Source organism: Biomphalaria glabrata, chromosome 10, assembly GCF_947242115.1.
Source record: "Biomphalaria glabrata chromosome 10, xgBioGlab47.1, whole genome shotgun sequence".
NCBI lineage: Eukaryota > Metazoa > Mollusca > Gastropoda > Planorbidae > Biomphalaria > Biomphalaria glabrata.
This window is the reverse complement of record NC_074720.1, coordinates 8,852,252-8,867,653: the sequence shown is the minus strand read 5'-3', so window position 1 is coordinate 8,867,653 and position 15,402 is coordinate 8,852,252. Positions and strand designations below refer to the sequence as shown.

The window sequence follows — 15,402 nt, the reverse complement described above, 5'->3', positions numbered from 1 at the left end:
TGTACATTTTGTTTTTGTTTATAGTTATTATGTTTTGTTTGGTGTAATGCACAAATTGTAAGACAAATTTCCTTACGGACAATAAAGATTATTATTATTACCTTAGCGCGTGAGAAAAATTGTTTCGGTTCTTTACGGTAATTTGTACTTAGCAGCCGCTTAGTTGACATCATGGCGGCTACAATACTAAACATGTTTCAACTGTTTTTGTTTTGGTGCATTGAATTAAGTGTGTTAATTTCTGTGGTTTCTGCTGCTACTACTACTACTACTCCAGCAAGTACATCAACCGCAGCATCCACCGTGACTACGTCAACAACACCAACGACAACCACAGTCACAACTACAACGACTAGACCGACCGTTCCAACCACAAACATTCCATTAAATACAGGTACTCGTACTGATGATGGTCTGACTCTGATGTCTGATGTAGACTACTCACACTACTGTTAATGTTAGAATCTAGATCTAAATCTACTTTTAGATAAGTCTAGATTACTCTAGATCGATTCTACATTAGCACTGTCCTAACAATTATAATCTACTTTATAAATATCACATAGTCATAGAGTGACAGAGTCTAGATCTATTCCATATTCTAACTAAATTTATTAGAATATTTTTCTAAGGTTAATTCATACTATGTTCATTAGACTGACAATAGACTAATTAGTGTGACATTATACTTCAATAAAGCTTGGATTGGAAAGCCTAAGTCAACTAGGAAGACCAATGACTTAGCAGCTTCAAATTAACATGCATGACTACATTAAAACAAAAGACATAATTAGCTTTTTAAAAATCCAGAAATGTATTTGATGTTTTAATTAGATATTTACACAAAACAAATATATTTTAAAATTTGATTATATTTTGTTTCCCACATTAAGACATAGGGAAATGCCCTTGTGATTTGACTGGGAATGCCTGTGATGTTAACTGCTGCTGTGATCCTGAATGTACTGAGAATGACAAACTTGTTTTTTCTCAATGTCTTCCAAGCTCCTATGTGTAAGCAACCTTTTCAATATTTAGATTTTTTCTTGGCTATATCTGTCCCCTTCTTTATTACTTTTATTTGGGATTCATATATTTTTAAAAATTTTAACTTAAGAAGGATTTTACTTTTAATAGATCAAAATCCTGGCTGGTAAAATCATGTTATGAAATAATGCTAAAAGTGTTTGCATCTCTATTTTAGTTTGATATATTGATGGTTCAAAGGGTGGGTGTGCTATCTTTGTTCTGCTGTAATGACATATAACGGAGGGGGGGGGGCGGTGGCTGAGTGATTAAGCACTTGGCTTCTGAACCTGCGGTTCTATATTTGAATCTCTGTGAAGACTGGGATTTTTAATTTAAGGATTATTAGTGCACCTCTGAGTACACCCAACTCTAATGGATACCTGACTTTTGTTGAAGAAAGTAAAGGTGGTTGGTCATTGTGCTGGCCACATGATACCCCGCTCACTAACCATTGGCCAAAGACACAGATGACCTTAACATTATCTGCCCTACCGAATGCAAGTTCTGAAAGGGAAGGTTTTTTTTTTATTTTAAAGACACATATATAAAAAATAAAATAAGGCTTGTCTTCAAGTCCGAATATTAGTGAGAAATGCAGTATTTCCTGTGGCTGTGCAGCCCCAGCTGTTAGGGTTTTGCCACACCCAGGGCAAGCATAACCATTGTCTGCAGGTGGTCGATTTAGATTTTCTTTTCGCCGTCTGCATCTTTCCTTGGCAGCGGGTTTTCTTTTGGTCTCAAATGTGTATCCCGCTGCCTTTGTGAGTGACCTCCAGCTTTCTCGTTCTGAGGCTGCATGCAACCAGGTGCTCTCTTCTATGTCAGCTAAGGCAAGTTGGCGCCTAAGCTGGTCTTTGAAGTGTTTCCGTGGGGCGCCTCTGTTACATCAACCACCTTTTAGCTCACCAAATAAGACTGCCTTTGCTTATGTTTGTCTCCCAGACGGGATATGTAATGCGTAACTGTCTGACCATAAGAAGTTTCTCTATACTGTCCATACCGGTGTTTGCAAGGACACCGCTGTTTGTAGTGCGGTCTTGCCATCATATGTTCATGATGGAGCGCAAGCATCTTTGGTGAAAGCGCTCAAGTAGTCTTAGTTGCTTTCTATATAGTGTCGTTGTCTCAGTGCCATATGGAAGGGTTGAGATATCCACCGCCTGGTCGACATATATATAGAGAGAAAAAAGAAAAAGATAAATATAGATATAGATAGATATAGAAATATCAGTATATACATAGGCATTTACAGATTGTTAAAAATAATGCAAAATGTCTTCAATTTCAGTTGTTTTTTTTAAATTTCATCTTTTTAAAAAAATCTCTCTATATCTTTAATTTGATTTATTTTAGTGAATCATATCTTTTTCTTCAAAATTGTAAAGTTAAATTAATAACACATCTATTTTCATTTTTTCATGTAATTTTCTGATTAAATTTGTTTATGTAGATTGGATGACAAATTGTGTTTCAACAAGAATGTATTTCTGTTTGAAAATGGTCCATCTACATCTGGTGAATCTGGTGATTTGTTTTGCATCTATTATGATAATGGTAAGTAGTAAGCAATACTTACATGAAAGGCTAAACGATTTATAGAAATATTGTTTTATAACAAAACACTGGCCTTGTAAAAGAGATATACCTACTTTCAGAATACTCAAGCTTCTTCTATCTTGATTTTAAAGTTTTTGTTTGGTATTTACATAAAAGGTACATATAGTTGTGCTGGTTAGTTGCTGACATTCTGGTGAAGTTGCTGAATCTATCTTTTAGTGAATGATTAATTGTTAAACTGATTAGTCAGATATATGTTTAAGTTGTTATATGATACATAGCTATATGAATATGGACATATGTTTCATATCTTATGATTTATAGTGGGTCAAAACCTTATATTTTCTTTAAGTGATTGGCTATGAGGATTATACTTTTTTTTTAAAGTTCCATTCAAGTGTGGCAGTGTTTTACTAAGAATTTTTAAAAAATCTGAATGTGAAACCCCACTTTGCTTATATTTTGTATTTTATACATTTTATAAAGATTTTCACACACAAATTATTGTTTACTTAAAAAAACAAATATTGAGGTTAAGCTATAATGATACAGATTCGTTAAAAGTGATTGAGCTTAACAATGTTTTCATCTAGATTTGTTTGATTGATTCATGGACCTTTCATTAAAAAGATCACTGTAAATTAAGCTTCAGTGTTAATATACTAACTGAATTTATTTGTCGATCTCATTAAGATCTGTTTTACATATCCATGCTATAGAGAAGCTTAAAAACATTGACATATTCATAAATTATCATATTCCTTCTCATTATTTTATATACTGTTCTATTATTGTAAATTGCAGACCAGAAAAGGAATTATTACAGCAATCCATCTTTAGTGACCAGTGAAGCAGAATTTCTGAAATATGCTGCTGCTTATGGGAAGTTTTCATTTCAGAGCCCTGCTCCACCACAGTTGACTTCACAGTTTAATAACTACTACAAGGTTTTACTTCTTTTGCTTAGCAATATCAATTGTTGTAGCATAAATATGATTTAAGGCAAATAATTTGATATGTAAGTCATTTTTGTCAGTAGTTAAATATTATTTAAATGAAGGGATTATAGTTTGACTTCAAATTGAAGAAAATTTTCAGTTTCATTGGACACAATTTAAAGCTCATTTTGTGACCTTAGTGTATACATGGGGAAACAAATTAATTAATATATATGTTTCTATGGCCAAAATTAATGAGAATATTAGTGGCCTAAACAATTATCAACTGCCCTATAATTGCTCTTAACAATAATTATTTTGTACCAATTAAAGCTAGATGGACTTGTAGTTCTGAAATATTGAAAAACTACTAAGTAGTACAATACACTAAGTGAAGTTCCCCTTTCAGACCTTGTGATCTATAGGGCAGATGATACAAAAGCCATCTGTTTCTGTGTCCAATGGTTAATGAGGGTGTCATGTGATCAGCACAACGGCTAAAACTGCCTTTACTTTTCCCCAACTAATGTCAGGTACCCATTAGAGCTGGGTGGACTCAGAAGTGCCCAAAGATCCCAAAATAAAAAATCCCATTCTTCATCAGGATTTAACCCCCCAGTTCAGAAACCAAGTGCTTTACCACTCAGCCACCATGTCTCTTGCTTCCTAAATAAACAAGCAATAAAACTAACACCTTAAACTTAATTGTTGCACAATACACTTATGATGCTTCAAGTCCCTTAATCAAATACAGTTCTAAAATAAATGAATTTCTCTGTTATATGATAATTAATTAGTTATAGTTCATTTGATGGATAATGAGATTGTCTTCTTTTGTATTGCAAAGAGTGGTGACCCTCTATATGTTGTGTATGAGAATCAAGCCTTCAGTTACCTAGGACTTCCAACCAGTTTGTCCACAAGTGTCTGCTCTGACAGTAATCCAGCAGGTAAGGTTGGACCTCTTGAAATAACACAGGTTCTGATCATTTGTACACAGTACAATAGTTTCATTATCCTTATAAGTGTCTGGTTCAATCAATAGGTGGTCTGATTAATCTGATTGATCTGTATCATTTTTAATATAAATCCCACATGATGCTTATTGAATTGATTACATATTTTTTGTATAAGCATGATAATGTAAATAAAATAAGCTGAAGGTGTAATTAAAAAAGTATTCTGATTTCATTATGATGTAGATCACTTTATAAGCATAAATAAAATAAATTCAGTAATCGGCTAGAAAAAAAGTATGTAAGTAAAGACTAGATAGCTTCTGTTCCTATAGTTTCTATTCATTTTGTTAGAATCTACTGCTAGGATCTACATTACTTAATATTAAATTTTTAATAACTATAGCTAAAATTTCCTATAAATTAATAATACTATATTTTACTTATTTAGTTTTAGTCCCAGAGTAATGAACAAGAAATTTGTGTAAAATGTTTAAAGGTACCACTGACCATAGTAATAGATTACGTCATAATCCCCAATAGATCGCAAGGTTTGAAAGGGGTACCTTTACTTGTTGCTTACATCAAAAGTTTAAATGACAGTAAGTGTGATAAAAAAAATCAAATTACACATAGATATAGATGAACTTAAAAAAAATACAAATCTTTTTATCTCTTGGCAGCCTATTTGATAGATGCATCAAGTCAGTGTAACAGGCTGTACACCATTTCAAGTTTCTCTGCTGATTGCATTAATGATTTGAAATTAAAAGCCGACACATACTTTAAGGGATTCCGCATTGTCAAAGTAAGAGATATTACATAGGATCATCTGTATTCTATTTGTACACTGTCTTAAAGGAACATTATGAGTAGCAAGGCATGACACATTATACTTTTTATATTTACATTTTTAACAGTGTGACTGTCAATAGAGTATATAAATTGGAGGTAAATTATTTTCTCTTTTTCTCACCATAGGATCCTTTCCTACTGAAACCTTTCAACTCTTCAACAAGCATACAAGACCCTGTAGTTGGTAAGTTAGTGTTTATCTTATAAAATACAGATGTGTTATTTCAAAATACAAGATGATTACGGATTATTGTTTGCTTATTGTTTCTAATGTTTTGTAATATTATAATTCTCAAATCTAATTATCTTAAACTTGCCAATAGAGAGAACTCAAAGTGTGCTTTCAGTTCTATTTGATTTCCATGGAATTATCATATAAAATACAGACATTACTTCAAAAAAGAAGATGATTACATCCTATGCGTCATGCATCTAATCATGCATGTTTACCAATGACTTAAATTTTGCCAAGTCATTTGTTTTCCTGGCTGGCTCAAGCAACCCGTTCCATGCTCTAATAGCACTAGAGAAGAAGCATTTGTACAAATTTGTCCTAGCATATGGAACGAGGAATGTGCCTTTATCTTTGTATCTTTCTGAGTATTTTATTAGGTTTTGTTTTTGTATTTGAAAATTATGTTTCAGTGTTTTATGTATAATTTTAAGTCATCTATCCTGAAGTCTTTCTAAATTCAGTGATTTTACTCTAGTCAAATGTGAATCTCACTGCTCTATTTTGTGTCTGTTCCAGTTTCTTAATGTTTTCTTGAGTTGAGTGGTACCAAACAGAGGATGCATATTCTATTATTGGTTACCTCTTTTAGTGATTCCTTGTTTTTCTTAAGAACTAGTATCATCAGAGTTCGTGTCATATTCTGTTCATGGGAAAGGATCTCCTCCTTTAGCTAATTTGGTATTGCTTAATAAGGTTCTATATCTGTCGATAGTGATAGCCCTAAGCTAAGTATGTTGAATGCCAAATCAATAATCTTTCTATTATTAATTTGTTATTTGGAACTCAAGAAAGATTGATCTAGTAAAATAGTGACCCCATATTGTTGAACAATATAAGGTATTTAAATACATCAAATAGGTTAGAGTGTACAAGTTGTATATTCTTTAAATTCTCTTTCTGTCATGGGTTGTTCACTTTATCAATTACATTTTTGTCTCTCAATGTAGCCTGACATCTGCAGGTGTTAAAGTGCCTGTTTAGTAACACACCGAAACAAATACAGTGTTGAAAACAATTCATTTAGAGTTTGTCAAACAATTAAATGATATAAATACTACAGCACTGAAAAAATGATGTTCGCATCAAACATAAATCACTTGCATAAATAATATCAGTATTAGAGTAGCTTGACTGACAAAAAAGCTTTTTAATATTAAAGCTCAGTGAACTACTATTCAAATACTGATCAAAATGATCTATGACCCAGATAACCTCGTTCTCATTTTATAGTCTCCCAATAAAACTTTTCTGGAGCATTTCGTTATTCTTGACGCTTCCTTTGAATATTTGTTTCTGTGGCCTGCTTTTCTGTTTACAAAAATATCTCTTCAAGGACTTCATGATGTTTCTATTGATCCAACAAATAAATAACTTGACCTTTAACTTGACCTTGCCTTATACACTCTGTAGCTGCAATGTGCAGTCAAGCCTAAAGCAACGGCACATGAGATAAAGGAGCAATTTAATAAGAAAAACATTTCTTTGCTCTTTTTGTTGCTCTTAAAAAAGTTTTATTCTTAATGTTAATGTAGAGAAATGTGTGCACTTAACAGCTATATTTAACTTTTTTTTTCTAAGGATAAAACAGTCTCTAAAAATAGGTTTTTAAGGCTCAGCATACTGCTAATTGATTTTTTTTTAACAGGCTCACCCAATTTAGCAAGTGTAACTGATTTATACAACAACAGTTTTACAACAGAAATCCTACTGGGAACTGTGCAGTGCATAAATGGAAATGGCATGAAAGGAAGTTGTTTAACTAACACTACTCAGACTCCATACTTCAACACCACTGACAATCGTTGTTATAATGTTGTTGTTGAGGTAACTTTCTACTCAGGTGTTATTTTTTAATGAAAATCTATTCCTTACACTGCAAAGCTGGTAGTGTTATATGCACATGGTTGAACAATGGTCCAAGATTATAATTTTTCCTATCCTTACACACCAAAGGAAAGTTAAGTTCAGGGTTCAACACATCTGTTTTTATGGATTAAATGTCTTTAAGGCTAATCACTGCTATTCTGTGAGTACTCTAGACAAACTTTTTATTGATACTTTTCTGCCATGCTACACTACTGAAAATTTATAAACATGTTTTACAAATATTAAGTCTATACTTCCTTCTTCATCCTGGTAGCTTGAGTCAGACTCCACAACCTCTCCAGCTATCAGATCAATTTTTCTTATTGACTTATTGGATAAAAATATTATTAAGCCACAAGTAAAAACGGTAACTATTTAATAATAATTTTCCATTACTTCATACACATATATTAAGATCTATCCCAAACGATTATGTACAGCTAAAAAGTATAACACCATTTATAAATCAACAAACTTTAGAGACACTGCAGGACTAGAGACACTCCAGGACTAGAGACACTCCAAGACTAGAGACACTGCAGGACTAGAGACAGGACAGAGGCTTGAAAAATAAAGTAGCAGTAATACATAAAGCACAGAATAATAATATACAAATACAAAAAAACATAATCTTAAAGATACTCAGCATAACACACACACTGGCAAACTATAACAAATCTTCTTTCCCAGAGCCATTAGAGTAAGAAGAAGGTGGTCTGAATCAGCCAGCAAGACCAATAACTTGGTTTGAATCTAAATGACACAATTATAAAATTTAATTAACATAAATGTAAACTCATCTTTTTTTTTAACGGATGCCTTTGAATAAATAGATTTCTTACACACCTTCAGTATCTTAAAAGTTTTGGTTACTAATTCTGTTGAAGAAAGTTTTTTTTTCTTCTTCCCTGAAGATAGGAATATGCTTTATATTTTCTTTCTCTTAAAAGGTGAATTACAGATTTGAATTGAATGGAACTTTCGGCATACAGAAGGCTTATGTTGACTTTGTGTTTCAAAATATTGATAAATCAAAAGTATCTCAGACCTTTTCAACTAAATTCACAAAGGTAAACAATCTGACTGTATTTATGAAAACATTTATTTAGGTTATGTAAAAATGTTCTTTAGACTACGCTGTTAAATATTTCAAGCTAAATCTTTCAATGTGAAGCACATTATCTGTCAGCTTCTTGTTATTGGGAGGAGGATTTATTATTTAATTCTGATTGAACTGAAATGTGTGAATGAGAGGCAAAAATGGCTTGATTACCTATCAAGGAGGCTTTAGTTCAAATCTCAACTTGATCTGAGTTTTATTTTACTAAGCGCCTAAAGGCAGCGTGAAAACCTTCTCACAGCTACCCCTTCCTGCACATGTCCCCAAAAGTTATTGGACTACTTTGCTTATTGAAAAATAACCTAATAAAATGTAATAAAAAATAATATAACTGTGCTATTTTGGTTTGTCCCATTAGCCCGTAGGCTAATTTTTCTTAAGAATTTTTTTTCCTTTTTGGTTACTTTCTTTTATTTAAAGTTTTTATTGATTTAAACTTGTCCAATTTTTTTTTTTTTAAGGTAATCTCAACCTCAAGCACTTCAGTTCAACGCAGTGGTAACCCAGGTTATCAGATTGGACAACCAATCATAGCTGGGAAATTCAATGCCTCAGTATCTGGGACAACGTATCCTTTTATAAAATATTAATAAATGTAGCTGCAGAATAAGTCCAGAATGGAGTATCATTTGAGTGACAAGGTGGTTTGGTGGCTTTGTGGGAATGAGGTAGCTGAGCGGTAAAGATTGGAATTTAAATTTTGGGACTCTTAGGATATTCCTTAGTCCACCCAACTCTAATGGGTGCCTGACATAATTGGAAAAGTAACAGCGGATGGTCATTGCTCTGGTAATATGACACCCCTATCAAACCATCTGCCATAGAAATAGATGAGCTTTACATCATCTGGTCTCATAGATCGCAAGTTTTGAAAGGCATACTTTTTTTTTTTGAGTAACAATTTTTTATTTTTAATACTGTTTAATACCCATTGTGTGCAATAATTGTGTGGACTACTTAAAATATATATGTAGTCATTAAAGCTTATGCACTAGCAATATATTTCAACATGCATAAAATAACATTAAATAGTTTTGTTTTTAAAATGTTTTCTGTCTCAGTAATTATGTGTTCAGGAAATATTTTCTATTCAAAAAATTATTATATCATGCTTATCAACAATTCAATCCCTCCATTCTATCTCCTTGTCAAAAGTGGACACTATTTACACATCACTGGTCACTACTAGCTGTTAGCACACACACAATAACACTCAGTTTGTCACTAATATTGGTACCTCTCTCCTCTCAAAACACAAAGTCTATCAACGATATAAGATGCAACATTAAAATCAAAGTTCTAATTTTATTCTTTAAGTTCAAACATTTTCAACATCATAGAAATCAATCTTATCACTCTTTTATTTTTAACTAAAGTTATCATTTCTCTCACACCTAAATGTAAATCTAAAAAAAAAAGGAGAAGAAAATTCCTAAAAGTAATAAAATCATAAGTAGGCTACAGAGTTCTTATAGTTTATGTACAACTTCAACTTTCTCTTAGGCTATCCTAATTTAAAACACATACAAATTAAGAACATAAAGAAAAAAATAATTTTAAATACACAAATTATATTCATGAAAACATTATAAGTACTTGTATTCATTACGGGGATGGTGATAAGTCCTCTGAAACCTAAAAACAGTTGTTTTGAAAAATAAAAAAAGTGAAAAGTAGGGCAAGATATCCTAAGGATATGGCTGCATGGTTTGGGCTACGATGAAATATTTACACTTCTGAAGGTAAATAAGAAACATGTAAAAGCAAATAAAGGATTAACAGCACTGTAACTTGATCCTACAATCCTATTGCTTTTGAAATCTATATTTAAGAAAATGCTAATTGAAAGGATTATGTCTCTGTCTTAACTTTTTGTATTTGTATTCTGATAGAATAAAAAATGCTATTTGACTAGCACACACTAAATAGCACAGTCTAGAACTCTTTAGAAACAGAACAATTTCCTTAGGACTCTGATACTTGAAACAGGTTGGTTTTGTACAACAAATAATCTACTGTAGCTTAATTTTGCCCTCGTTGTTGACTTTAACTCTTTGTCAGTGAGAAAATTGAGTTATTACCAGAGGACAGACTGTCATTAATGCGGCCATCTGCCAGTGGGGACTGCACAACCATTACAGGTCAAACTAGAGAGCCAGTTTTGTTTGGTCAGGATATGAGAACTGGTTGCTTCATTAGGTATATTTTTTTTGTCAACTTTTTTTTATCAAACCATTTTTCTGACCAGCTATGACCACTAGCCATAATATTTTGATCATGTCTTACAAAAGTAAAGAAAAAAATATTGCATAGGAAGCTATAAAAATGTACATGGTTGTTGATCTCATTCATTCAAAGAATGACTATGATTCATGAATGTACATATTGGTATAATAATAATTGTGGTCATTTTATTTGCACCCCTCTTTCTTGGGCAGCTATATTTCTTATTTACATCTCCTTCCTCTTCTACTGGTGATGTGTGGGAGCATGTTGGCTGAGTGGTAAAGCACTTGATTTCTGGTTTGAATAGTAATAATAATAATTTTATTTACAAACTGCTTTTAACAAACAAAATGTAGGCACTGTAATAACATTACAAACACAAACACGAGAGCTAAAATGACAAACTAATCTAAAAACTAATCTTATTTTCATGTAATTTTCATTGTAATAGTACTGTTTAAAATTTAAAATTCATTCATTACAGCTGATTTATTAAGGAATATTAAATATTGTTTAATATTTGTGCATCTGTTCAAAGGAATATTATTAAAGTGATAAAAGTGTATGCTGGAGTTTCTTCACTCCTCGGTGGACGTTGGTGTTAGTGTCATTAGAATAAATGTAAACAAGTAAAATAAGAACTGTACTATCCACACAGTCCCATCATAACAACTGGGAGTTTAATAAATTTCAGGATGCCCCTGATGGGTATCTAACATAGTTGGGGAAAGTAACATGAGGCAATAGATCATTGTGTTGGCTATATGACACCCTCGTTAACCATCAGCCATACAAAACAGACTACCTTTACATCTTCTGCCCTATAGCTCACAAGGTCTGAAAGGATTTTTTTTTACTGGGGATTTTTTACTGAGATATGTGGTAGATGATCATTAGCTAGATGTAAGGACTGGTGAAGCACAGGGCCATTTTCTTCAAAGAATTGTTTTCACTCTATTGATTCTTAGGCAAACTCTTGAGAAAGCAAACAGATATTTCAAGCTATTGATAATAAATGTATGTTTGACATTTTCAGCATCAACACTACCAGTACCTCTTCAGTTTGCCAGGAGCTCCAGCAGGAGATCATGAATGCCATTGAAGGAAGCGATGTTCCACCTTTAATCAATGGTCTTTATGCCAAGAACAACAGATATGTTGCTATGTTTGGTAACTCAGAGGTTACAAAAACTGGTGACTGGGTGGAGATTTTTTTCCCTAACAGACCTGTTCCACCTTCAGTAAGCAAATTTTATTTTCCTTTTTATTGTACTTAAATGAGTAGTGTACGGGCCTGCCATTAAGGGTGATTCTCTCTAAGGCAAAAGACAGGAATGGATAAGTAAGGTCAACAGATCTTATGTGATACTCCAACAGATTAAGGGATAGCTGAAGGTATAGGTGAAGAAATAAGTAGTGAGTTCAAAATGATTTTTTTATGATGGAATTTATAGTCATACTAATGATGGGATCATGAGAAGCAAAATAAAGACTATTGGGTCTTCTTAAAAAAATAAAAATTAGTTTGTTTTACATGCACTCTGGACTGTCGTCCGATGGTCCAGAGTTTAAATTCTTCCAGTCTTCATCCATCACCACTCTGCAGGAGGTTTGGGCTAGGATGCAATAATCTTGAAATCTAATGCCTAAACAGATTTTAACCCTCCGACCAAATCTTTTTGTAAAATATAAGGAACAAAATTGAGTTTTTTTGTATCAACCATCTTTTATATATTTAGCATTTTGAAATTCTAATCATTTAAAAAAATAAATGCACCTATATTATGAGATTTTAACTCATCTTTTTTTAAGTCCTCGAGTTCGTCATGCACATTGTCTTTGGGTGCCAATATACAAATATTGTATGCAAAGATTGGAGCTCTTCCCAATCCTCAGCCTAAAATTATTGGTGTCTCTTTCATCTATGATGATGTCCAGCAAGTGGTCTACCAGGTATTTATGAATAGTTTTATAAATAGTTTTGACATATTTATCATCCCATTTTAACTTTTTTTTTTTTCAACAAAGTGTACTTGTGCATGTTCCTAAAGAATTTGATTTTACCATAATAATACTTTGACTTAACCACTTTCAATAAGACCATTATCTAGATACAGTTACTACTACCTACTTTCTACTTTGGCATGGCTGCAATAACAATAGTAGAAAAAAAAAAGAAAGGTCATCAAAAATATTGAAAGAGTAAGATTGTTGGAGAAAATGCGCTGCAAGTCAAGACCTCCTTTATAGTACAGATGGAAGTAATGGTCTAAGTCATAATAAGGCTTGTCTTCGAATCCGAAGAGTAATGAGGAATGCAATATTTCCAGTGGCTATGCGGTCCCAGCTGTGAACTAGCAATTGTCCGCTGGTGGTCGATTTAGATTTTCTTTTCCCCGTTATGTCTGTTCTCGGCAGCGGATTTTCTTATGGTCTCAAATATGTTTCCCATGACCTTTGTAAATGACTTCCAGCTGTATTTTTCTGAAGCCGCATGCAACCTAGTGCTCTCTTCTATGTCAGCTAAAGCAAGTTGTTGCCCAAGCTGGTCTTTAAAGCGTTTCTCTGGGGCACATCTGTTACATCGATCACCTTTCAACTCACCAAAAAAGACTGCTTTTTCTGATTCTAGTTTTCAATGTTCATCCCCCATATGTGCCCTAGCCAGCGTAACTGTCAGACCATAACAGGGGGAAAACATCTAGAATTCTGAAAAAGTTACATCTTGTAATTGTTTGGAAATTACTTTTTCGGATGTTCCTTCAGAGTTGAAGATAATCTACATCCTAGCCCTAACCTTCAACAGGTTGATGGGATGGCAGCAGGCAAGGTATGAACCCGGGACCATTGACACAACTAAATAGAGTCTAGTGTGCTTACTGAACAACCAGCCAGCTATCTAGATCACCTGCTGATTCTAGTTTTCAATGCTCAAATTGGACTTTTCTTTGAAAAGAAAAACAAAACCCTCAGATGTTTTCGTTGATAAAACAATTGATGAAACAGCCAAGAAAAGCTGTGAAATACAAATCTAATGTTTTGTATTAACATGTGTATGTGCTAATTTTAAAGCTTGACATCACCTTTATCTTTCAGTGTACAGGACCATACTGCCAGCCTGGGTCCTCAAGCCTTTTACAAAAAGTGGAAATTAGCAGCTCTGTCACCTTCATTGATGTGTCCTTGTCCCCCCAGGCTGTGGAAGGGAAGTACCCAACAGTGGCAGTGCGGCTACCTTATGATTTCTTCTACCCCTTCTTGACTTCATCTGTACAGTGCCATCCAACTTTTAGTCAAACCTCAAAATTTATGATCATTCTATTAATATTGACTGTGTGGAGTATATTGTAAATGTAACTATTACACTTAGAATAATCCTGAATTTTATTTGATTCAAGAACTTAATAATCACTTGAATTCTATCAGGTCAGAGCATCAGAATTCAAACTGAGGGATTTTATTTGTTTTAAAAAATCTGATCTTCCCTCTTTTCACAGCTGCCTTTTTCAACTTCTTTATAGATAAGAAGTGAATGTGTCCTGTGTTTTGACCATAAAGATTGTAAATTAATCAAGTAATTTATTCTGTTTATTATTATTAGCAACATCTGTATAAAATAAATTTAAATATTTCACAGTTTTACAGCAGTGCAAAAAATAGACACTATTCAGCCTTTATCTCTGTGTATAATTTTTTGTAAATGTTGTAACTACTGCACTGAATTTTATCAGTCGAAATGGTAATGATGGTGCATTTTTTTCACCACCGCCATGTTACATTGACTTTACCGTCCACTTCTGTAAAGAATGTTTTATGTACATAATGTTTATGTTCGATAAGCGTTTGAAAGAGACTGAAGAAAGAATAGATAAAAGTTAACCTTACCAATGTATTTTAATAACTTATTGTGTGAGATATGTAAAGGATGAGATCTGAACATTTCATGCCTTTTATTCATTTTATGTAGTTATTACAAGTGTTTCTTTCTATGAATATAATCTTTCACATTTTGCCAATTATATGCTGTCATGATCAACTAAGTATGTACTATATAAATTACGGAACTTATTAAATTGGAACATGTTTTATTAGCGGCCCCCTAAAGGATAATAGACACTATTAGTTTTGTGTGGTCTGTCTGTCCCGTTTAGATCTCGTAAACGTGAAAAGATATTGAAAATTCAACATCAGAATATTATAGACCATTCAAAGTTCTAATGCAACGGCTACTTTTTTCTTTTCTGAAAGCGAAAAATTTAATTTTTAAAATCAACTATGTAAGCAGTTTTTTCCTAAAAAAATACACCATTTTTACAACAATTCACTTTTAATAGTAACAAACACAGAGGCTAATTTTGTAAGGGATAAATTAGTGTACCTTATTTTTAACACATTTTAGAATTGTATTGCTAAGTTAAGTAAGATCTGTCATACTAGCTACAAAAAAAAATGTTTACTTTTTTTTTTAAAAAAGAAAAAATCTATTTAGTATTCATCTAAGTAGAACATAATTTAAAACAACAATTAATTAGTAGTTTTTCATATTATCAAGTGAACTGCAGCATGTACACATGAAACACTGATTTTTTTTTTTTTTGTATGGAAATGTAGATTTTTTTT

General features: G+C 32.7%; 1 protein-coding gene across 1 annotated transcript; it reads left to right on the top strand.

The window, feature by feature from the left end:
- The first annotated feature begins 162 nt into the window (after positions 1 to 162).
- On the top strand, positions 163 to 15,387 carry LOC106054328 (tectonic-3-like). Its single transcript, XM_056044786.1, has 14 exons — positions 163 to 394; positions 894 to 1,014; positions 2,480 to 2,583; positions 3,391 to 3,533; positions 4,372 to 4,474; positions 5,164 to 5,288; positions 5,462 to 5,519; positions 7,216 to 7,394; positions 8,387 to 8,506; positions 9,018 to 9,124; positions 10,618 to 10,755; positions 11,819 to 12,023; positions 12,595 to 12,735; positions 13,879 to 15,387. The coding sequence occupies exons 1-14, from the start codon at positions 172 to 174 to the stop codon at positions 14,131 to 14,133; spliced, it is 2,022 nt and encodes a 673-aa protein (XP_055900761.1). The 5' UTR covers positions 163 to 171; the 3' UTR covers positions 14,134 to 15,387.
- The last annotated feature ends 15 nt before the right edge of the window (positions 15,388 to 15,402 follow it).